General features: G+C 45.8%; 1 protein-coding gene across 1 annotated transcript in view; it reads left to right on the forward strand.

Annotated features, from left to right (window-relative positions):
- The window catches only part of SYN2 (synapsin II), a 568,232-nt gene that overhangs the window by 332,678 nt on the left and 209,862 nt on the right, over positions 1-25,692 (forward strand). The window contains exon 5 of the mRNA XM_090021234.1: positions 19,757-19,846. Within this exon, the coding sequence (XP_089877360.1) occupies positions 19,757-19,846 (90 nt within the window). The remainder of the gene's footprint in view (positions 1-19,756; positions 19,847-25,692) is intronic.

Below are 25,692 nucleotides of genomic sequence, written 5' to 3' on the forward strand. Positions count from 1 at the left end.
GGCTGGATATGACTGTGGGTGTGCCTTCTGTGGGGTTCCTCCTTCCCCACACCTCACCCCTTTCCTCTTCCAATTCTCTACCACTCAGGTGATATTTGCTCTTGTTGAAACATTGGAGGTGTTTGTCATGTGATGCATCTCACAGTGTTAATCTGAGGCTGGTATCCTTTTGGGGACCTCTTCCCCCCGTCCTCATTAATGTAGGGCTCAGAAATAATATTAATCAACTGATAAGATGAACTCAAAATGGCTCGGCCTTGTGACTAGGCAGGGCACCGTTGCATTGCTGTCCAGAGCCTCTTCCCCTTTCTTGGGGTGTGAGTTACTTTGGACCCTACATACCTTCGTTCACCTTGTCAGGCCTTTTCAGCCTCCAGGAAGGTAATACACAGTATCTCCCCATCGTGTCTGGTGGGCACTGTATTCCAAGATTCCCTCCCTGCCTGCCCCATGTGGGGTGCAGCTGGCTCCCCAACTGCTGTTTGGGGAACATCCAGTTGGCTATCCTCTGCAGGATACATGGTCTGTGGCTCCTCCACTTTCCCCAAGATTTAATTTCCATTTTCTTTGAAAGGGCCATGGGGGTTTTAAATCTGGTGGTTCCCACAAAATCTGAGGCTAAGGCCAACAGTGCAGTGATTCTGTTGGTTCAGTACAGCTATCTTCTAGCTGGGTAGGTGTGTGTTGCTGCATGTTTACCCAAGTATACTCATAAGACCTGGAAAGTCCCACTGTAGCCAGGCCAGTACCTATGACTAGCAAGTAGGAGGGAGGAGGAGGTGGATGACTTCTTGTGATTTAGCCCAAAAGTCTTGTAGCTAGGGTAGTCATCTGGGGAGCAGAAAACCAAGGTTCTAGGCCTCCCATTACCTTTAGAGGGTTTCATCATGCTTCCCAACACAGTGTTCTAATCACCAGGATACAGGTTAGGCATTATCCAGACCCTTACAGCCTCCATTTGAAGCTAATCCCCTGCATCTTGCATTTATAATTCATTATGTAAAATGGAAGTAGAGCCATGGGGAAGTTTTCTGCCACTTCAGAAACAAGAGCCTAGGTTAGAACAAAGAGCCCTTTCCTAGCCAGGACAACATCCGTCTCACTGAGCCATATACCCTCTAATGCAGGAGTGGACAAAATACACCCCACGGGCTGGATCCAGCCCAGCAGGCCATTTTATCTGGCCTGGGCCCCTAAAAAATTTAGAAAATGAATGTTATCTGTGCCTGGCTACACAGCTAGCCAGGGGCAGATAAACATGAATTTTCTAAATTTCAAAGATTTATAAATTTAAAATTTCTTGTGAAAGATGACAAGAGCAAGGGGCAGTAGGACCCAGGAGAAGGTATAGCAGGATCCTGAACAGCAAAGCCCGCCCAGCCGCCTCCTCCACTCCCTGACAGAATTCCCTGCCTAACAGAAGCTTCTGGTCTGGGGCCATAGGGCTGTTCCCATCTCCCTGTGCCAGAGGGAAATTCAGGTAAAAAGCAGGGGTGGGGAGGCAGGGAAGGACAGCAGGCAATTGCCCCAGTCCTTGGGTCTGGGCCAGGCTGGTTCCTGCTGTGTTCTGCAGTCCAGCCATGTGGAGGGTGGCAGGTGCAGAGTGGCCAGTAGGCAGGCAGAGAAGTGGGGAAAGTGGCTGCAGAGGCAGGGGGTGTGTCGGAATGCAGGGTCTGTGACAGTGTCCTGGGGCCAGCACCAGCGGGGCCCAGAGCAGGATGGCAGGAGAACAGGGTGTGGGCTGGAAGGGGCCTATGGAGCCAGGCTGAGCTGCACCAATGGGAAGAGAAGAGAGCTTGCCCAGCTTCATAGAGCCCCTGCTGTCTGAGAACCCATGCTCCTGCTTGCCCCACTGTGGGCCCTGCCAGCACTGGCCCCAGGACACTGTTGCTGGCCCTGTGCTCCTGCCCAGCTGTCACTATCTCCCATCTGCCTGCTTGCTCCTAGTACCCCCTGCCCCTGCCAGTACAGGCAGGAACCAGTGCACGATGCCCCAACCCTGTGCATCCACCTGGAGCCCTGGTGGGGCTGTTCTGTGTCACCACCACCTCTGGGCTGCCCCATGGGGTAGTGGTGGCAGCAGAGAGCAGGCACAGGCAGCCCCATGTGGGATTTGAACAGCTGCACCAGGAGGCACCGGTAGCAGGGGAAGGGGCTGCTTTTTCCCCCATGCTGAGCAGTAGTTTGTTCCACACCACTGCTGCTCAGCCCAGATGCTCAGCCCCCAAACTCACCCACCCACAACTCCCCACAAACACCACACTTACCCACCCATACCCCCAACAACCCTGCACACCCCACACAATATGCAAGAGTAAGACTGCATTTCAGCTATTATGCAATCACTTCTGCATATACAGCATGCACACACACAAATCAGGACAAAAATATATTTTTAAAATTAAATTAAAATATCGTATTATGGGTTAACACCAGGCATTCCTATTTTTAGTATATATAGGTAGTCCTCAGACTTATGACAAAATTGGTTCCTGAAAACCGCATCTTAAGTCAAAACATTGTAACTTGGAATCAATTTTCCAATAAGAAACAATGTTATAATGGGGGATTGGTTCCTGAACCGAGGCCTGATACCCTATCTTCACCCAAAATAACCCAGAATTTTTTTTACAGTACTCACTCAATTATATAAAATAAATGTAGCTATATTACTTGTCTATATGTATTTATTTATGTATTTATACATTACTGTAAATAGCAATCATATTTATTTGAGGCTGCCTGTGCCTGCTCTCTTTTGAAGGTTTCTTGGCTGGAGTCTTCTCAGGAGTCTTCTCTGCTTTCTTAAAGAAAGTGCGCAAAGAAGTTTGGACAGATGTGCTCTTCTTTTGCCTGTAAATTTCTTTGTAGCAGCTGTATATGCTGGATATGCCTGTATTCACTGATGCACTGCACTCGATGTCGGGGTCATGTTCCTCAAACAGGGACATGGCAGCTTCCAAATGTTGAAATGCCTCAGCCAACACTTTTGTTGTCAACACTTTATGAGGAGAAATCTCTTCAACAGTGCGTGCATCTTCTTCCCCTGCCACTTCTTGCTGTTCCAATTCAATGAGGTCCTCAAAGGTTAATTCTTCAGAATGGGATGCCAGAAACTCATCAACACCTTCTGGTGCAACGTCTAAGCTGAGTTCTTTGCCTATTTCAGCAACATTTTTAGTCAGCTCTTCAACAGTGTCTGTAAAGCTTTGGAAGTCAGACACAAACTTAGGACACAATTTTCTCCAAACGCCATTCAAATTTGATTGTTTGACTTCATCCATGCCTCACCAATGTTCTTAACTGCATGGTATATGTTGAAGACCTTCCATAGCAATGGAAGGCAAGATCATAGAATCATAGAAGTAGGGTTGGAAGGGACTCAGCATCCCATAGTTGTCACCATACTTTATTGTGTGACCAGCTGGAATCTCAAAGGAGCAGTAAGACAAAACATAGATCCTCCTATTCCAAAACCACAAGCCCCTACCACACAAGAGAAAAGAAAAATCTTTTTCAGTTTGTAGTATAGATTTTGTGGTATGTAGTTCAGGAATTCTGTTTGTTTTTTTTTCCAGTAGGAAACAGTGGTGTAGATCACATATAGGTCTTCACCTGAGAACCTGGGAGGCAACTCTCCTATACAGTATACCAAAATACCCAGATTCTTCAACCTGGTACAGCTATACACTTTTATTACTAACAGGTGTCACAGACCCATTTCAAATAATATATATACATTTTCAGCTTTAGTATTACTTTGAGGCTTTTACTGATTATATACTTCTATTTAACTGCACCTTAATAAAACTGAAATAGTGAGTTCTTTTTTCAAACTTTAGTTGTACTTGCTAACACAAAATAAATTCTATAACCATTAGCTGCCTGCTTGTGGTACAGTATGTACAGTCAAATTTACAGTCTTCCATTCTTAGTGTAACAAAAACCTCAGAAAGCTTTTATTTGAAACCAAAGCACTCCCTAAGTGCTTCTTGTTATCTGTATCCTCTGCATTGTTCCTCTGACTGTTCCTCTGCATTGCTGCAGAGCAGAGAGAGTGCGGCTGGCCCACTACTATTCTTTCACTGATATACAAGCTATTAGTCAAGGTGAAATTATTTTCATCCGAAGGCATTAGAAAGGGAAGAGCTAACATTACTGAGAATGCTACACATCACAAGATTTTTTTAGGAGAACCTGAAAAACATAAATATATTTAACTGTGAATATTTCTCATAGCTGTCAGAGTTGAAAAGGGCAAAACCAGTCTTCAAACACTGCTGAGTAAATTCAGCTAAAAATCACAATCAAAAGAACTTGAATTTCTGTTCAGTTTTTTAATTCTTTCCTAGCTAAAGACTTGAATACCCCTGCTGAAAGGTTAAGCTCAGTGGGCTTACTGCTTTAGAAAGGATTTCCTCCAGTGTCTTGGTGTCAGTGTATGATATTTGACTTTATTTCAGTAACAGAAGCCTACCCATGTTCTGCACTTCATGGAAATTTTATTACTGAAAACATTTAACTTTAAACTAGACAGTCTTTCAGGAAGGAGGAGCGGTGTGGTGTGGTGACTCCTCACTGCTGCTGGCTTCACATATAGCCACTCAGCAAATCCCCCCACCCTCCCACTGCTGAATCCACCATTGCATCCGGCCGCTTGCCACCCCCCCACCCCGCTGCTGAATCTGCCACCGGCTTCCTCACGTCCAGGGGAGGGGCCCCGCACATGCTGATTTGCCCCGAGCCCCGCATCTGCTAGGATTGTCTCTGTATGCAGCCCACAAGGGGTTGAATTATGGCTGCCAATTCCTGCCCAGCCACTTCTCCCCTCATCTTTCTGGTTGCAATAACAGCTAGTGTCTCTGGGCCCCCCACTCCTCCACGAGCTGCTGCTTCTTACTGTGGTGGAATGCCGGGCTTGCGATTCTGGCACTGCTTGGGGAGCCGTGGGCTTTACGGAGCGGGCGAGCGCGCGGCTTGTGGGGCGGGATTGGAGGTAGCTTTATAACTGCCTTCGAGGTTCGCCGAGCTGGCGCAAGTAGATGACTTAGAGTAAGTTGTTACTTTTCTGTACTAAGTCTATAGGATGTCTGTTGGTTCACGGGGTTCCGGAGCAAGCCCTTGCTTTCCAGCACTGGAACTAGTCCAATGATGGGTGCAGCTGCCAACTCCTTAAGTCCCAGAACTGGTCAACAGCTCATTGAGATGGGATGTTAGTAGTAGAAGTTATTACGGAGTAGATATAAAGTGAAATAAAAATTTGTTTTATTCACTCACCTGGCCTCACCCTCTTACGAATAAGAGGGGAGACCAGCTGGAACGAAGTCACAGTAAATACAAGTACAGAAGCATAGATATGTTGTCTAAGCTACGAAGAGAGGCAGTCAAGAAGTGGAGTCTCCGATGTTTCTTCAGTTACAGTATGCCAGATACAAAGGGGGTCTGTTGGCCCACAGGGTTCACTAGTAAGCCCTTGCTTTCCACCACTGGAACTAGTCCAATGATAGGTGCGGCTGCGCACTAGTTAGTCCTAGGGCTGGTCAACAGCTCATGAACAGGATGAAAAATAATAAAACTGTAACACGGTGAATCGCTGTCAATTGTCGGATTTTCGAGGCCTTGGTTTTCGCTGGGATACACCCAGGCGGGGAGGCTGAGGACCGGCTTGCAGGGTGATCAATCCTGAAGGGTTGTCCAGTCATCGTCTCTGCTGTTTCCTGCTTCGTTGCCTCTTTATAGATGTTGGTTGGACCGCCTCAATGACACTAACTATGATATAAGCTAAGCATACAGGGATAGGATAGTTTCTTTTACACAATAGTTACTAGGTAGATTTTCTACATAAGTTTCGTTTCTGCAGGTATGACACTTACAGATAAGAAAAGACACTTATAAAACGTGCATGTGTAGCTTGGTACAAGTGTGGAAAACTACAAAGCTTTCATTTTGATTAACAGCCAAGACTACAAGGTCACATAAATGTGAGAGTGCCGCGTGGCAGTTATACAGAAATGAAATAAGATTTTTACATGCCCTCATGCCGTGGGGCAGTAGAACATTTATGTAGTGGTTTCATTTAGAAATGGATTGATAGTGAACGGATCTTTTTCTTCATTGGGAAGTTTGGTGTAGATGAAGGCACTTACAGAGTTTATACGATTTTGGATATACTTTGTAATACAAGAATAAACGCATAAAAAGATAATGATAGGTATGAATAGTAAAAGGAGTGCTGAAAGTAGGTTAGATAGCCAAGATGAGATATTAAAGCCTAGCGCATTAAAGACTTGAGAAAGTAAATTGTTGCCAACGCCAGCGATACCGTTGACACGGGTGGCTATTTTGCAAATGCTATCGACTTGTTGGTTGAGTGGAATGGAAACATTGGGAATTGCAATACTACATAGATCGTTAGATAGGTTGAGATATTGACATAGGTCACCATGTTGGAGTAATAAGGCATCTAACGCAAGGCGGTTTTGAATAGTCATTTGGGAAGTGGCTTGCAACTGTTGGTTAAAGACAGAAAGGCTGTCAGCTGTGCGGTTCGCTAATAATTCTACTTCTTCAGCTAATTGGGCTAGGGAAATGCGTTTTTTTGTTATACCGATCCCCCAAATAAATAGGCCTTCGGTGGCCCAACTAAGAGCTTGGGTTACTTTCTCTCCATGGGTTAGGGAACTCCGTACTGGCACACGAGATCTAGTTTACCTATGTTTTATATGAAGACTCGGTGGGTAAACAGTAGATGCTTTTAAAGGTGGGCAGAATAAAAGTGATGCTAAAAAACATTGTACGGCACTGAGGGTGGCAGGTAAGGCTGTATATACTTTTCCATTAGAACAGGCCCAGGCTAGGCCTATTGGTGCTGGGGCGGATAATTCTGAGCACTGTCCAGGAAAAAGAAAAGCGTGTCTCATTCGCTCTGGTGGGCCGGGCTGCCTTATTGGAAGTGTGATGCCATGGCAGGCAGCGTTTAACAATATTGCTCGTAACGTAGGATAATAAAATCCGAAACAGGAATCATTTCTGAAGTGACCTGGTTGAATTAAATTTACAGCTAGAGAGTTATTCGATTTTACTAAGGGTGTCGGCTGAATAAGAGGGGATAAAGTGACTACAGATACAGTAGCTTGACCATGTGGTGTAAGGTCGAGGTACCATGGTGGAGTAACTAAGTGAGGGTTCCATGTGAGAGACTGGTCTGGTCGGGACCAATCATTGCCATTAGGGTGTATTCCCCAGGGGATAGCTGAACAAGCGTATGGGGTTCCGTCAAAAAAGCAATTTGTTTCAGTAGGTTCAGAGGATAGGCTAGCAAGTGTAAAATTTTTTGGCCAAAAACAGTTAATAGAACCGAAAGTTTTGCTTAAGAATATATTTATGGAAGTTTTTGGGCTTAGTGAAATTTGGGAGAACCAATCGGATAGATTAAATGGCTCAGGGTAAAGAGTGAGGACTGGGTCTTGGACAGACATGGGAATTTTTAAACAGGCGATTAATCCTTGTCCTTTTTCTTCTTCTCCAGTTGCATTGGCCCATAGGGATAAAAGTTGAAGTACAGTGTTAGGTGAAGAAAGGGGAGTAAAGACAGGTATGATAACTAGGAAAAGGATAACAAGGAGTGTTGACAGTGATAGATATAGCATGACGGGTGTCAGTTCGTAGTTGTGGTTCGTTGTAGGTGTTCTTTAGGTGGCAGATGGTTTAGTACAGTGGTCATGATGGTTACACATGAGGACAGTGCTGGTAGAACAATGAACAGGCTCACCAATGTATCATGTTGCCAGAGAATACGGCCACTTTTTCGGACAGGTTGACCTTGTGGATTCGAGGCGCGTATACAAGGTGGGCGATGTGGTTTTCCCGAACGGCTGTCCCATGTAACACACCTGTAGAGGAAATGAGATAATTAAAAAAAATATAAAGGTTGTATATAGTAAAATGGCTAGTCTTTTGTCTCCAAGCGATGACTCAGCCAATTGTGATGGGCTAGTAATGTCTTGTTGGGTACGTCGGTTTCAACTTGGTAGGTGTTCGGATATGTTCCTGCAGATCGTATTATTCCTTGGTATTGTAGCTGTTTCTTTTCAGTAGGTCCTGGTATGGCTACCCAGACGAGTTCTCTCAGCTGGAATCGGGGCTTCCACGGTTCTGGTGTTTCTTGCTTTCTGTTAGTCCATAATGACTTGTCTTCATTTAGTTGGATTAGAATTTGTGGTAGACGGCTTGTCCAATTTAAATATGTGCCATTTCCTGTTAGATGGAGCTTTTCTTTGAGGATGCCTATGGAGCGTTCAACGACACCATTTGACTGTGGGTGATATGGGATGTGGGTGTGTCAGACGATGTAGGTACTGCAAAAGGTTGCTAGGGCTTTTGACGTGAAGGGTGGTCCTCCGTTGGATTGGATTTCGTTTGGTACTTGCCAGAGGCTCGTGGCCTGGAGCAGCGCAGAGCAGACAGTTTTGGCGGTAGTCTTTGTAAGAGGAATGCATTGTAGTTGTCTGGTGCCTAGACCGACTAGGACTAACGCCTTGGCCTGACATTTGACTCCAGGGAGTGGTCCCATGAGGTCGACTTGCCACGTCTTTCCTGGGGAAAGTACTTTGGGTCAAATGCTTGTTTGGCTGATGCGGTTGGCATAGCCTTGACTTTGTTACGTATATAACAGGTTTGACTCCGTGTTTTCCAATCTTGAAGTGTGATGGTGAACGGTGGTGTCTCAGCGGTTATTCGCTTCCATTTGAGATGGGCCTTGTTGGGGCTGGGGTGGCTCCAGAACTCATGTAGCCATTGTACTAAGTGTTGGTTATTGACATCTGTCTTAGTGAGGATGGCTGCTGCAACTTGTTGTGGTCGGTTTGCTGTTTTCTTGATGGCTTCTGCACGCTTCTTTGGATCTTGTAGCACGGTGTTGATGTGGGCGTGGACTTGGTCGGTATCCAGTCGGTGAGAGCGGATGTGTTGCAGCAGAGGTATGGTTTTAAAGTGAGGCAATATAGCGAAGATTGTATTCCAAAGGGGTTGATTTTCTGTGGCTTGTGCCTGTCCGGTTAATATTTAGTAGATGTATTGAGAGTCAATAGCTATTACAGGGACAGGTTCACGGACATTATGGGCGTCTAAGCAGTGTTGGAGGGTTCCTTTGAATGAGAGGAGTTCTTCGAGTTGTGTATTTGGAGGTAGGGCTGCAGGCTCTACTTCAATGTATTGACACGGGTTACAGAAAAATCCATGTGCTCTGCCATGGGCTGTATTTCCGTCTGATGCTATCCAGGCAGTAGAATAGTGCCGTACATTAGTGAAGGGTTTTGATGATGAAGGGAAGGCGTTGAACTTGCTGGCGCCTCTTTCGTCTTCCAATGGTGGAAGTGAAAATGAAAGACTTGTACTAATTCTTGCCAGGTGGTACATAGGCCGTGAAAGGTTGGGTCCGGTCAGTCGGGAGTGAGAAGTGGAAGTAGTGTGATGCCTGATCCGATGAGAGTTCCGGTAGTTATAGAAATGTTGGGATAGGCAGTTGTGGTGAGCTGGGATGCTAGTAAAAGGGTTCCCGTGACTCCAAACCGAAATTGGGACGGTTGCATAGCCTTGTAGGTTGAGAATACTAGTTTGTTGATGCTGGTAGTGCCAGTTGCCCAGAGTATTTGACTTTCTCACGGGACGGGGGCCCGCGAGCGGCCGTGAGCTCGCTACTGCCCCCTTACCGTGCCAATTAGGGTGATCCAACACCCTCTACTCTCCTGCCACGTCTTTGATGTTGAGGTTCAGAATGGGAGGCTGCCTACTTACACCTAACGACACCTTGCTGGTATCACCTTCGTTCCAAAGTGGGGGTACTCTCACCCCAGCCTTATGGGCAAATGCATGCCTCCAAACCTCCCCTTTAGCACGCCCCAAGCCTCGCAGCTGTTTTGGGATGATGTCTGGTCCATGTGTCTCCTGGCGCCCTGCCTGGTGCCTCTGAGCCTGTCTCCCCACCAGCGCCCCTAGCCTGGCGCCCCTGGGCTTGCCTCGCCCAGGTACTCTTTCCATGCCTTGCCCCCTCAGGGTCTTTTGCCCACCTCTGGGCTTTCCCACCCCTCTCGGGGTCTCTGCCGCGCCTCTAGCGCCTGTCGCCCCTCTCAGGGTCTTTGGCCGCGCTCACTGCCCCTCTCGGGGTCTTTGGCCGTGCTCGCCACACTTACTGCCCCTCTCGGGGTCTTTGGCCGTGCTCACCGCGCCTCTCGCCCACTCTGGGGTTTCATCCACTCTGGGGCCTATACCGCGCTCCTCGCGCTTCGCCCGCTCTGGGGCCTATACTGCGCTCCTCGCGCTTCGCCCACTCTGGGGCCTCGCCCTCTCTGGGGCCTATACCATGCTCCTTGCGCTTCGCATTTCCCGCGCTTGGGGCTCAGGTGGCCGTAGCAGTGCCTGGCCCCTTGACCCTTTCTTGGGTCGTTTGCCCCACTGGGCAAACTGTCACCCTCATGGGTTGGGGTCCAAACCCCGTACACCGCGCCACTCCAGCGCAAACAGTTGTGCCCCACTGGCACTGTGCCCCTGCTGGGCACCGGGAACCCCCAAGCTGCTGGGGAGCTCCCGTGAGGCCTCCTCTCACCCCTACAGCCTCACCCGGTCCTCCGGTGTAACTATAATACAAGCCCAGCCAACTGGCTATAACACAATCACCACAGAGCCTCCCTGCTCATAATGTAAACTCTGAGCCCCTCTACGGCTCCCAACCCTACCTCTCGTCAGGGTGTTCTTGTCCCTACCATCATCGCAGCCGGTCAGTAAGGTAAGGCTGCAACCACCAACTCTGGCCGCTCAGCTCAGCCACAGAGCTCCTGCTCCTGCAGCTGCCAGAAGGGAACTGCTAGCTAGGCTTTGGCCTAGCTGTTTATAAGGGCCTGGCCCTGCTCCCTCCTGGCCACATGACCTGCTTGGTTGCCCTAGTAACCCCTATCTGAGTTGCTCCAGGGCACTTCAGCAGCCCTATTCCTCCTGCTAGTAGCAGGCACCCTGGTGCCCTGCTACAGACTTGTATGTCCAAGGGTAACAGTTATGGATTCTTTGGGGCTAATACTGTGGAGGATTGTAGTTGAGGTGGCCTTTAAGAGTTCCTGTAACTTATCATAGTCGTGGATGGGGTCCCATATACTTCGAGTGTTAGCTTTGGTGCGTAGTTGCTGATGTAGACATGCAATGACTTCTAGACAACTTGTTGGAACATAAGCTCTATGCCAGTTTAGTTGGCCCAGAAGTTGTTGAATTTCTTTTCTTGTTGGGGTAGCACCTTTAACCCAGGGGATGGTTGGAGTTGTGTGCGTTGTCGCTTTGCGAGTTTCATGATCAAATACTTCACCAAGGAAGGAGATGTGTGGCTTTGCTGTGAGTTGAGATTTTCGCATGTTTACAGTCCATCCATGGGCTTGCAAGTGATGTATTCATTTTTCTGTAGTTTGGGTTACTGCTTCTGGAGTCCTGCCCGTGATGGCGATGTCGTCTACATAACTGCAGATTTGGATGTCACCAGGTGTGGTGAAGGCCTCAAGGGTGTTGTTGATGGCTGCTGTGGCTACTGCTGGTGAATTGCAGTATCCTTGGGGGCAGACATTCCATTTGAACATTTGTCCGTTTACAAACATGTTGAGTATTCCGACGTCATCAATGATGGGTATGGAAAAGAACATGTTTTTGACATCTAGGGTACTTCCAAACCAGGGAGTCGCCTGATAGGCTATCATCTCGCTTAGAGTCTGTGGTAGTGTCTTGGGGCTAAGCTGCGATAGAGGTTCTACTTGCTTGTTGGTGCAGCGGTAGTAGACTACGAGTCGGGCTTGATTAGGGTCTCCGGGTTTCATAATACCCCACGTGGGTGACAAAAACTTAGCATGTGAAATTTTAGAAATGCGGCCTGCCGCTTGTAATTCATTGAGAAGTTTCTGAAGTGAGTTCTGGAGATGCGGTTTCGTAGGGATAGGTGTGTAACGCCACGACAGGTGATTGATGATCTTCCGCTTGTGAGGCGTGATGCTCGGTGCTTTGCAGGGGCTAATTGGAAATGCTTGTAAGAGGGTGAGTTTGAGGTCGAATTTGAGAATTTCGGGAACACCAAGTAGATTAACATCTCCCATTGCGGCGGTGAACGATTTTCCTGTTAGATGATGTACACAACGGGCTGTGGAGATGTTGGCGGTGGAGTTTAGGCCTTGTACGTGAATTTTGCTGTTGAGTAGAATATGGGGTGTAGACGGTCGAATGACAGAAATTTGTGCACCTGTATCTAGTAAGAACTTGATTTCTTTTGCTTTAGTGGGTGAAGACGGGTCTCTGATAGGTAAGTTGACGTAGGGACACGGGTCCCGGAATTGCTGAGGGTCGCCACCGAAGCTTACCACCTCGGCAGCTGCTACTCGTTTTTTGGCTTTGGTTGGCGGTTGGGTCCCATCCAAGCTTGATGGCAAGGGTTAACTGTTCTTCTTCCGAAAGTTTCCGTAGGGTGGCCTTGTCGAGTCCAGATTGTCCTAATAAAAATCTAAATCTTGCTCGCTCTAGAGGCGTTCGGGTGGGTGGCCCTTGGGCCCGTAGTGGCTGTTGTGCGTCAGGTGGTGTCCATTGTTTTTGGGTCATAAGGACTTGAGAGTTTGCATTTGTGGGAGGAACTTCGACTGGAAACATTTGACAATCAGATTCCCGATCTGATGGGGATCCAAATTGCCGTTGTAGGCTTAGCATGGTACTACATGGTTTTCCTACTGAGGCGAGCATGACGAGGCGTGCTGCTTGTCCAAATACCATTCCATACACTTGGTATGCTTCTTCTACTCCCCCAAGTGTGATGGGTACTTTGCCGGGATCTAGTAAATGTTTATGTGGCCAGTTATCACCTTCTTTTTCGAGTTTGATTCCATCTATTGGATTCTTCTTTGGATTCCATTGTAAGAATGAGCACCCAACCATTGCATAAATGAGCTGTAGTGCTCGTGGCCTTCTAAGGTTGCTTGCATCTCCTTCATGTGCTCTATAAGCGCAACGTAAAATTCCTCTTGCAGCTAATGAGGCAGGGGACAACAGGGGTAGTTTATCTTGATTGTCGATTAGAGTTGTGTCTACGCATGTTCCCCTACTCCATGTTGACTGTCGTATTAGGTAGTGCGCTTCTGCTTTATCAAGAGTCTCTGCCCCATGCTCTAGGACTAAATGGCCAAGCCAAATGATGGGTGTCTCTCCTGATCGTATACTACTGTCAACATAAAGTTCTCTAAGCTCACTGTGGTTTCATGTCCAGAAGACGACAACAGTTTTCTCAAATTTTTCAATTGTTTTCTCATCGATTTCTCCTTCCCCCTCTTGCTCTTCTGTAGTGATTTTGTGGGTGGTGACGGGTAAAACATTTGGCGGTGGAGTTGCTGGCAACAATGATGGATAAATTGCTGATGGCGGTGTGGTGACGACAGCTGGAGGGTTGGACTCCAAATAAGGAGGTGGTTCTTTTTCTTTGCACTCAGTGGGTGTGTATTCTGGAGTGGTTGGGAGGAGGCATGGACATGAGTCCGCCTCCTTCAAGTACTCAGGGCTCTCTTCCGGGTTGGTTAGTATGCCAGATGCCTTCGCTGCTGTTAGGTCTGTGGCATTGCGGCATGCTGTTTGGAGCCACGACTCTAAGTTTCCTATAGCTCCTACAGCACTTATGAAATGCTGCAACAAAACTTCTACCGCTTTACCGAGTGTAAGTTCAGCTTTACTAAAGGCTCTTTTCTTAGTTCCCCTCTCGGCTTCTAGTTCGCGGCAGCAGTGGACTAGACTATCATAAGCTTTTCCGGTTTCAGGTATTTGTTGAGGATTGATTTGGCCGGAGGAGTGTCTTCCTATGGCATTATGAAGGAGCCCTAAGATTGAGGCTTGTTAGTCGCTGGCCGGCGACGTGTCTCCTTTAGAAGGAAGAATGCCTGCAAGGGCTCCGTTTCCCCCTGCATTTACTGGGGAAAACATAACTTTGGGGGCAGCCATTACACATCCCAGGGCAGCAGCAGCTAGCGAGCATGTCCAGATTTTACTCTCTGGCCCGTTCACCCAAATGCGACCGGAGAGGTGTGTTTTGGGGTCACTATTGCCTGCCGCATGGTAGGCGAGAGGATTCCAGAGATCATCAGAGGTCTGTGGGGGCGAACGGTGTCCCAGTCACCATGGACACATGCAGACTAGCATGGCCTGGTCGTCTACTTGGGATCCTGTTCGTGACGCCATGTGGCGGAATGCCGGGCTTGCGATTCCAGCACTGCTTGGGGAGCCGTGGGCTTTACGGAGCGGGCGAGCGCGCGGCTTGTGGGGCGGGATTGGAGGTAGCTTTATAACTGCCTTCGAGGTTCGCCAAGCTGGTGCAAGTAGACGACTTAGAGTAAGTTGTTAGTTTTCTATAATAAGTCTATAGGATGTCTGTTGGTTCACGGGGTTCTGGAGCAAGCCCTTGCTTTCCATCACTGGAACTAGTCCAATGATGGGTGCAGCTGCCAACTCCTTAAGTCCCAGAACTGGTCAACCGCTCATTGAGATGGGATGTTAGTAGTAGAAGTTATTACGGAGTAGATATAAAGTGAAATAAAAATTTGTTTTATTCACTCACCTGGCCTCACCCTCTTACGAATAAGAGGGGAGACCAGCTGGAACGAAGTCACAGTAAATACAAGTACAGAAGCATAGATATGCTGTCTAAGCTACGAAAAGAGGTAGTCAAGAAGTGGAGTCTCCGATGTTTCTTCAGTTACAGTATGCCAGATACAAAGGGGGTCTGTTGGACCACAGGGTTCACTAGTAAGCCCTTGCTTTCCACCACTGGAACTAGTCCAATGATAGGTGCGGCTGCCCACTAGTTAGTCCTAGGGCTGGTCAACAGCTCATAAGCAGGATGAAAAATAATAAAACTGTAACGAGGTGAATCGCTGTCGATTGTCAGATTTTCGAGGCCTTGGTTTTCGCTGGGATACGCCCAGGCGGGGAGGCTGAGGACCGGCTTGCAGGGTGATCAATCCTGAAGGGTTGTCCAGTCGTCGTCTCTGCTGTTTCCTGCTTCGTTGCCTCTTTATAGATGTTGGTTGGACCGCCTCTATGATACTAACTATGATATAAGCTAAGCATACAGGGATAGGATAGTTTCTTTTACACAATAGTTACTAGGTAGATTTTCTACATAAGTTTCATTTATGCAGGTATGACACTTACAGATAAGAAAAGAAACTTATAAAATGCACATGTGTAGCTTGGTACAAGTGTGGAAAACTACAAAGCTTTCATTTTGATTAACAGCCAAGACTACAAGGTCACATAAATGTGAGAATGCTGCGCGGCAGTTATACAGAAATGAAATAAGATTTTTACACTTACATGCACCTCAAGGAGCAGGGCAGCGTAGCAGCACAGGGAAATGGAAGTTAGTCTGGGACATGCAATTCTAGCAGGAGTGGGGAGGGTTGGGGGGTCACAAGCCTGAGGTGCAGTGGGAAGGGTTTGGGAGGTCAGGGGTACAGGTGTGCAGTGTGGTGGAGGGAAAGCACCTGCATGGGTGCATGGTGCAGCAGTGGAGGCTGTGGGCATACAGTGTGGGGGGGCTCACAGATACATGTTATAACAGTGGGGGTAATGAGTGCATGGTACAATGCTTGGGGGCGGTGTTCATGGGGTGTGCAGCCTGGGGGTGTCCATAAGGCATGTGATCCCCACTGATGCAGCCCATGTGACATGCACCCCCCCTTTTGCCACACTTCCTTCACATCATCTCATCACAGAAGGCAATCATATTGGTCAGGTAAGACTTGCCATTGGTGAATCCATGCTGACTATTCCTAATCACCTTCTCCTCCAAGTGCTTAGAAATGGATTCCTTGAGGACCTGCTCCATGATGAACTCTTTTTTTTTAAGTTGTTGGGTATCCTCATGCAGTTGAGCAAGCAGAGTACTTTTTCCCCCCGGATTCGGCTCTTGAAACTCTATAAAGCTTTTGTTAATAGACAAAATTAGGTGCATTGCTTTTTGGCATGGGGGAATCAAAAAACATAAAAAACAAATAGCAAAATCTTTTTACATTGAAGAGATGAGACACTGAAGTGAGATAACAAAATAGTTCTGGAGTTTCAGTTTGTTTCCTATGGTCACAGACTGTTTTCGGTCATTATAATACATAGATTCATAGATGTAGGGTCATAAGGGACCTTGTAGATCTTCTAGTCCGAACCCCTGTCATGGGCAAGAGAGAAAACTGTGCTCAAATGACCCCAGCCAGGTAAACATTGAGCCTCTTCTTAAAGATCCCCAGGGTAGGAGCCATCACCCTTTCCCTTGGAAATTGGTTCCAGATCCTAGCTGCCCTGACTGTGAAATAGTGCCTTCTAATGTCTAGTCTAAACCTACTCTCTAGCAGCTTATGGCCATTATTCCTTGTTACTCCAGGAGGTGCTCGAGGGAACAAGGTCTCTCCCAAACCCTGCTGGTCCCCCCTAGTAAGTTTATAGACGGCCACCAGGTCCCCCCTCAGGCTTCTCTTGCAAAGGCTGAACAGGTTAAGGTCCCATAGCCTCTCCTCATAGGGCCTGCCCTGTTGTCACCAGCTTATGTGAGTGGCCCTCCTTTGGACTCTCTCAATGGTGTCCACATCCCTCCTGAAGTGCGGCACCCAGAACTGGATGCAGTACTCCAGCTGTGGCCTGACCAGTGTCACTTAGAGGGGGAGGATCACCTCCTTGGCCCTGCTTGTGGTGCATCTGTGGATGCAGGACAAGGTACGGTTAGTCCTACTGACTCCAAGATGACTCAAAAATGACTCCAAGATCTCTTTCTGCCACTGTGCTTTTGAGAAGGGAGATCCCCAGCCTTTAGGTATGTTGCTGGTTCCTACTGCCCAAGTGTAGCACGCTGCACTTGTTAGTATTGAATCCCATCCTATTTTCATTTGCCCACCCCTGTTACTTGTCTAGGTCCTGCTGTAATCTGTCCTTCCCTACTAGCGTCCCTACCTCACCCCAGATCTTGGTGTCATCTGCAAATTTAAACAAGCTGCTTTTCACCCCCTCGTCCAAGTCACTAATCAAGAAATTGAACAGTGTGGGCCCAAGGACCCAGCCCTGGGGGACTCCACTGCCCACTTCCCTCCAGGTTGAAAATGACCCGTCCACCACCACTCTCTGAGTACAGCCCCTCAGCCAATCTGCAATCCATCTGACTGTGTAGGCATCAATGCCACAGTCACCTAACTTTTTAATGAGAATGGGGTGGGAGACAGTGTCGAAGGCCTTCCTGAAGTCCAGAAAGACTACATCCACTGAGACACCTGCACCCAGTGATTTTATGACCTGATCGTAGAAGGCAATCAGGTTGGTCTAACAGGACCTCCCCCTAATGAAACCATGCTAGTTGCCCAGCATCATCCCCCCTGCTGGCCCATCACAGATGTGCTCCTTGATAATCTTCTCAAAGAGCTTCCACAGGATTGCAGTAAGACTAATGGACCTATAGTTGCCCGGGTCCTCCCTCTTCCCTTTTTTAAAGACAGGGACCACATTGACCCTCTTCCAGTCATCTGGCATCTGGCCAGAGCACCACAAGTGCTTGTAAAACCACGCCAGGGGCCCCGCAATAACCCCTGCCAATTCCCTCCACACGCTGGGGGAAGAGCATCTGGACCTACTGATTTGAACACATCCAGTCCCTCCAGAAGTTCTCTAACACGGTTCATAGGGTTGTGTGAAATGGGCCTTATTCAATTTCAATTTGGATTTGGCCCAAATTGGAGACAGTGATTTGATCTGTTGATTTGGATCACTGTCCCTGATTTGATTCAGCTGAATCTGAAGCTGTGATGCTGATTCAGTGAGTCATTTAAAGCTGTATCTACATCTAAATGGCCAAATCTGTCCTAATCTCTCTGAATCAATTCAGACAGATTAAAGAGTCCCCTGATTTGATTCGGATTCAGAGATTCGGCCAACGAATCAGGCTGAATCTCCACAGAATCAAATCAGGGACCCAAAACTTTGCACAGCCCTAATGATTAGTGTTGAAACTGAGGGTTTGACTATACCCAAAGTAAAGGGGTGACTGCAGTTCTTGTAGACATGCCCATGCTAGCTTTAATTTGTTTCAGTGTTAAGTATACAACATTGGAAAGTGACTTATTTTTCTTAAATTTATTCCTTGCTTGTTTTATTCATCTTAATCATAGTCTCTAAGCATATATCACAATTTAAAACCTGGTTCATACCTTCCTTGTTCATTGGTTATTAGCTCTTCTGTGTTTAACACCCACAAATAAAACACAATGGCTTGGTTTTTGAGCAGGTTTATTTAAGCATATATTTTTTACACGGGCTTTAATATGAAAGGCCCTTGTCTTCTGTTCAGTCGGAAAATTCAGATTGTTTGTTTTCATATTCTGATAGAATGGGTATATGTGATTTCAAATGCAGGGGTTTTCAGAAGTCCTTAACTGGAATAGGAATAAATAATAAACTATGAAGAATCCTACCCATAAAAGTTTTCTTTCTTTCAGAATAACACTTTCTTCCCCTCACTTATCTTTGTTCGGTATACTATCCAATGAATGTATACCCAACTTCCACTGTAAGCTACTCAACAGTAAGGCATTTTTCCTTGGCCTGCAAAATTTAAAAATGTGTTTATGAAATAGAAAACTTAAGTAAACATTATTAAAATAAATCCTCTCTGCCAGTTGAAAATGCAACTCAGAGCTTTCAACAGCCTTATTTCCTCTCCATAACTTTCAGTTTCTGACCCATACCCTAATTTGTATTAACATAGTAGATATTTGATCTAACTACTTTACAATACAGTGTTCTATTGTTCTTTTTTTTTAACCAGCAAAACCCACTATTCAAACTTGTGCTAAGATGCTTATGTCTAATGCTGGCATATTGACAATTAAATACATCACAGGCATGTAGAAGCCAAAAGCTTTGGAGGCTTGAAACAATAGTGGGTCTTCTGACTGCCAAACTCTTCTTGCTCCCTAGGAACCTTACTTGCCAAGCTGTAATTTCAGGAGTGATTTAGTTTTTAAACTGCCATAATATAAAAATCAATCTATTCATTAGAGGGAGCAGGCTATAAATATTTTCCATTAGTTGACATTGGTTATGGAATTCCTTGTTATTGTCTTCCCTAAATTATTGAGTAGGATTTCTTTGCATTGTTTGTTACTGCTGTCCACATGAGAAAGAAAGAGTGAAATGATTGTTTCATACAGATGTATATAATGCACATTCTGTTAAATGATTGGGGTCTTTGTGGACCAACAACACTGAACAGATGGTCTAAAGCTAAGATACAGGTAAAGCAACTAGAAAATAAATCATATTCTTTGCTCCCAACCTGACTTTGTGTGATGTAACGCAAGCCGTTTTTTCTCTCTCTATTTCCCCATCTTGTAAAATTACTGATCAATTTCACAGACTTGCTAAGAGTCTTAATAGATTAATAATTGTAAAGTACTTCAAGATCTTGAACTGAAAAATGGTAGGAAAATGTAACATTTCTTGTATAATTTCTCATATAATTATGCTATTATCACAAAATCATCTTAAGGTACATAAAGTATAAAATGTTGAAAACCTTTATCCCACTGTGTATTATCTATGCATATATGCAATAAAAGGATTAGCTTTTACAGAGTTAAGATGTAAAATGACAATTTGAAGATGATTTCAACAGAATTTGGTCACTGTCTTTAAACATTATTTTTTGCTTTGTTTTCTTTTACAGTTTGCGCAGATGGTGTCCATCTACAAAACTCTGGGTCCTGAGAAGTTCCCTCTAATTGCACAAACATTTTACCCAAATCACAAGGAAATGGTAGGTGCAAACAACACTAAAAGTCAGTTGCTGTATGAATAGAACTGAAACTATAATTACCCATGATTCATTTTCCCCTTTTCCCTCTCTCAGTTATTTTAAAATACCATTTTGGAAATTTCCAGTGGCATGATACTGGATGACGATGACAAAGCATCCTTCTGTTAATTGAAAAATTAGTACCTTCAGCTTTAAAAAAGACAAACTGGTTCTAAAGAACAGAAAAAATACAAATTATAAAGTGCACGGGAGAGTGTACGGATGTTTCCCGGCTAGTGCTGTGGGTTGCACCCTAGAATATTCATTATCTTTACTGCTGGCGAGTAAGGCTGTATGAAATATTTGTGTAAAACCTTGACCCACCTAAAATCAGATTGTTTCACACGGTGTTACCTTCACATGTTGGAGCTGCTCTGCTGATAAGTCCCACCCATCTGCCCACACAATAATTGTTCACACCCACAACCAAGTCTGCTTTATGCTATCTACATTTTCAAGTTTTTCCTGTGAAATGGTTGCACAAATGTTGGGTCTTTAGAGGACTCAGGTGGCTACTTTCTCCAGCATTTTCTTTGAAGAGTTGCTAGAGATGGACTATTGCTTCTCTCAAGTCATGAACTAACTTCTTGAGACGGAAATACCTAGGTATATGAATCTGATGTCACCATACAGCTTGAATGTCCCTAATGCCAGCAGCTTGTCTGGTAAGCTGTAAAATGCCCTATAATTCTACATTCAGTTATCTCATATAGGGATTCTCAGCCACCTGTATTAAGATGTCGGATGCTTTCAACCTGAATGCATTATTACCAGGTGACTTCTGGAGTTCCCTAGCTGCCTCAAAGGAATTTTGAAGTAGCTCACAAATAGTTCATTTCAGAAGGCATCTATACACGTACTCCAGGGTGGAGGGGAGGGCGCGTTAATTAGAGAGGTTCTGACACGCTCCAAGAGACTTGCAGCAGTCGCGTCCAACACATGCTAATTAGAACACATCAGAGCAGAGCTCTGTCACATAGTATATGTGCCCAAAAATGTTGGCAGCAAGAGCATAGGTCTGTCCCACACCACTTCCTACCCCACTAAGAAAGATCCAGGCACAGAGAATGTGAGATGGTGGCCTTCACTAGCAGCTCATTTAGTAACATACTCAAGGAAGAAAGAGGCTCGCATCTTGAATCTGGTGCAGACCCAGGGGAGTTAATATGATACCTATAACTTGGAGTTCTGTGGGTGGGCTGAGAACAAATCTGAGTCCTTTCTAAAATGGGGAGAATTGATCAAGGGGAGAAGAATACATTTAAGGTTTTTTTGAGTTTTCCTGGAGATACAGATTATATGTAGCATCCTCAATCTACAAGCAAACCTGCAACCAGGGGGTTGGTTGATGGGCTGTGTATGGGCCCCAGTTTCTAAAAATTGATGCATACTAGGGATGTGAAAGTTTAAATGATTAATCATTTAACCAACAAGTACAGTGATAACTGGCTAGCTTACCGGTATCATTTAGCTCTGGACAGGCACAGTCTGGCAGGGAATGGGGGAAGGAAAGCTATGGAGTAGCACAGCAGAAATAAGGCAGCAGAGCAGGCAAGGTGGTGTGGGGAGGGGGCAAGGAGGACTAGTACCCATGGCCTAAGAGGAAAACAAGGAGCAGCCTAACAACTCAGCAACTAAGTATTAGGTGCTTGTTTACAGGTGCTCCCTCCCTTCCTCCCAGCTGCAGGGTTTCCTGTGAGCTGTGTTGTCTGGCAGGGCTTGCCTCCTCACCCCCTTCCCCTAGTCAAAGGGCTCCGGGAGCTGTGTCTGAGCTGCTGTATTATTGGTGAAATGATTAACCAATATAATTAGAGGAGGTTAAACAAATATTTTTAAAAATGATATTTACCTCCCTAATTCTTACTTTCTTACTCTGGGTAGAGGAGCCCAGCCCAATGCCCTTTGAATGCAACAAAGTATTCCACAGAGACAAAACAATATTTTCAGCACCAAACCCTGATGTCATTTTTCAGTGCTGTTGTGTAATGTTTTATCACTGTGAATCAAATGCACTATGTACTGTTGCAGTGTATGCCTTCTTTTTTTCTGTGCCCCAGACAATTGAACATCATGAGTTGCTTTCCCAGTGTGTTTCTTATGTGTGGTGAGAGAGACAGAATAGTGGTGCATTCCATTTTTCTTGCCCTAGTATTTTTTAGCCCCTCTGGACTGTTTGCTTTATTTGTTTCCTCATTTGTTGCATGCTAAATTTCTCTTTGAAGGAGCTCCTGACATAGCCATGGTAAGAGTGGTACACAGCAATGAGTCTCAAACTGTGGCCCTGAATATCCAATATCCTTTGAGAGCAGGAGGGCTTTTCCTGACAAAAGGATAAATAAATACAATAGCAGAGTCAACAGCTTTGTTACTTCTGTTGTTGAAAGGTGAAGCAAGAGAGGACCAAATGCCCTTTCCGTTGGATAGTAAATAATTAATTCCAGAAGCAGAACAGTGCATTAATGATGCAGTAAATTTTTTGCTTCCTAATATACTTTATATCTTGTTTATAATCCTGATAATAGCCAAGATCTACATAATGACTCATCTACATTCTTCTTTGCATAATTCATGGATGCTCTCAATAATTTTACAAACACATTGAAAACCTGCCTATTTTGCTTGTACGCGTTCTAAATATAGGTATATAGAAATGGAGAATAAAATATCCCATTATTTAAGTACAAGAATTGGTTGAGGTTTCAGCTTCTCCATCAGGTTCTTTTAAACACTGTTATGTTAGATTACTAGCTGAATTTTAAGTCTGCACCAGGAATAAAAAAGATGGAAAGCTGTTAATGGAAAGCATTTCTTCCAAGTGCATCAAAGGGAGTGACTGTACATGCGCTGTGAGGCTGCTCCAGTGTGAGTCTGCTAGGGCATGGTAATTACTGCGTTCCAGCCAGTCTCTGCATCTCATGTGTCAGCATTCCCACATTTAAGAATGGCAGTGAGGGCAGCTAACTACAGCTCGTTGAACAAGCTTTAGTTCAGGGGTGTCCAACCTTTCTAAATGTGGGGCCGGATCACGAACTTTTTATCATGCAGCGGTCTGGTAAGCCATATTCAGAGACCTCACAGGAAGTGGTGTCACATCAGGAAGTGATGTTACGTGACCTTTGACACCAATGAAGTTGCAGGAAGTGACAATGAAATGGGTCTGGAAATGTGCCTAGGGAAGTTGTGGTTTTCAGAAAGTATGTATGTTTGGTATGGCTTAGGAACAGGACATCATTTTTCTGTGCAGGGGGTTGGACTAGATTAGGGCTGTCCTGCTGACTACCTGCAGGCCACATGTGGCCCACAAAGGGCCAGGATGTCGCCCACAGTCTACATGCGGTCTGCAAGCAGTTAATATATAAGGGCCTGGGCCTGGGCAGCCACCTCTCCCACTGCTGTGCAAGGGGGAAAAGCCTGTTGGGGGGGAGGAGTGGTTCATGTCCTGCAAATGTAGCCTGCATGGCTGAGGGTGGGGTCTGCATGCTGCTGGAGCAGCCCGTGCAATAAGGGGGTCCTAGGGGCCCACCCCCAGAGCGTGCAGCCTGTGCAACACGTGCTGGTGTCATCTGGGGCACGCAGCCTCACCAGATCTGAACAGCCCACAACTAGCTGTACACTCAGCAGTGGCTCTGTGCTCTGCTGTGGCAGCTCCACTGCGGCTCTGTGGTCGGCAGCAGCTCCGCCGCAGCTCTGTGCTCAGCTGCGGCAGCTCTGCTGCAGCCCTGTGCTCAGCAGCAGCTGGGCAGCGGCTCTGCACTCGGCCACGGCAGTAGCAGCTCTGCCACCGCTCCATGCTCAGCAGTGGCTCCGCCGCGGCTCTGCGCTCAGCAGCAGTGGCTCTGCTGCAGCTCTGCGCTCGGCAGCAGCTCTGCGCTCGGCCATGGCGGCAGCAACTCCACCGCCGCTCCGCACTCGGCAGCGGCTCTGCTGAGGCTCTGCGCTCAGCCGTGGCAGCTCTGCTGTGGCTCCACACTTGGCAGCAGCTCTTGGCTTGGCCGTGGCGGCAGCGGCTCTACCACAGCTCTGCGCTCAACCACGGCGGCAGCGGCTCCGCGCTCAGCAGTGGGTCTGCGCTCGGCCTTGGCGGCAGTGGTTCTGCCCTGGCTCTGTGCTCAGCAGTGGCTCTTTGGAGCCAGATAAAATGTCTTGGTGGGCCGCTTGGTGGCCTGTGGGCCAAGCCTGCTTTAGTTAACCCCCACTGCCCTCTTGTAGCATGGGGACACTGATACATAAGAGCTGTGGTGCTTTAATTAGAGCAGCTCTCAGAGCCACCCTAATTAAATTGCCCGCTCTCCCCCAACGCTCCCAGAGCACATGTAAAAGTGCCCAGGTTGTTTGACAGATGTGAGACTGTTAATATTTGAAAACAGATTTGCCCTTATGCCTTCAGTTACCTCTCTTACTCCCACACAGCAATCATGAATGGTTGAACAGGCCTTTTTCTTTTTTTATTTCATTGTAAAAAGCTAACTAGGCTTGCGGGATGTTAACCATTTTCCATGTAATTAATATTAGGCTGGAGATGACTCTTCTCCCAGTATTGTGTTGACACATTTCAAATGTACCACATAACTGAGGAAAGTTAGATTTAGAACCCCGTGTTTGTTTTTCCTTTTGGGGGGAATTTGGTGAACCCAGTAACTTAGAAAACATGCGGTTAAGACAGGATACCAGATAGTTTGGTTAGGATATTTGTATAGGGTTTGGGCTGTATGATGATTCATAGGTGGGAGTTTTCTCAGTATATGAGCTGAATGTTTGTTCAGATTATTCTTAATGTTCAAACTGGTTTGAGATTGCTTTTACCTATAATAATGCTTCCAGATGTTTAAAGAGTTTCTGTTTTAGTTCCCCTCTTGTCTGCCTCTGCCCATTTTTACATTCAGCCATAAATAAATTTGTTTTCCCTCTAATTGAAAACTGTCCCTATTAGGATTTGCGGAGTGTTTTGAACCTTTAGAGATTTGGAACTTAGCAGGCCTGAGTTATTGTTATGCTTCTATTCCTTTTGCTTCTTATATAGTCTGATGATCATTTGTGCATGACTGTCTAGTACTGTGTTTTCAAAAGGCAATAAAAGGTAAGTAAACAAAATACCTTTCTTTATGCAACATTGGGAGCTGCTTTCATGAGAAGCTTCTTGGAACAAAGACATTTAGCTCAAAAGCTGATTAAATCTTTACAGTGTTGTGAAGCTTTCAGACTCATTGCTGCCTAGATATTTGCAACTTTCCTTTCTGGAATTAGTTCACTTATTCAGTATATTTTCTCCTACATTTTCTCCCATGCAAGAAGAAAAAAAAATTCTGTCCAGTTTATTTTTTGGGTGTGGTGATGAATTTAATTAGGAGGATGTTATGAAAACTATATCCAACTACTCTTACCTAATTTCAGTAATTTTCTTTGATTTGTTAGTTTTTCTGCATGACTTTTTCTTATGTTTTCCCAGTTGTAAATATAAATCAGATGGGTCACATTCAAAGTAAAACCAAATGATGTATCATGCAGTATTTTTCTTCTTTGACCTTCAATGTACCCTGCACACACACGCACTTCAAAAAGTAGAAAGCAGTCATTCTAAATATAGTTTGTTGTTTGTAATAAATTAATGCAAATATAAGGAAAACTCTTGTTAGGAAAATAACATTCTGAAAAAGTTGTACTGTAGGCAAATTTCTTTTCAGTCCTTTTCAATGACAAATCAAAAGGAAAATTAAATATAAATTAAGGAAGTAGCTTTTAAAGCTCTATATCCCTCTTTACTGATGTTAGAAAGATTGGTCTCTTTTTCTCCAGTGTGGAAAACATGG

Source organism: Crocodylus siamensis, chromosome 11 (assembly GCF_052110815.1).
Source record: "Crocodylus siamensis isolate JL-2025a chromosome 11, ASM5211081v1, whole genome shotgun sequence".
Taxonomy (NCBI): Eukaryota; Metazoa; Chordata; order Crocodylia; family Crocodylidae; genus Crocodylus; species Crocodylus siamensis.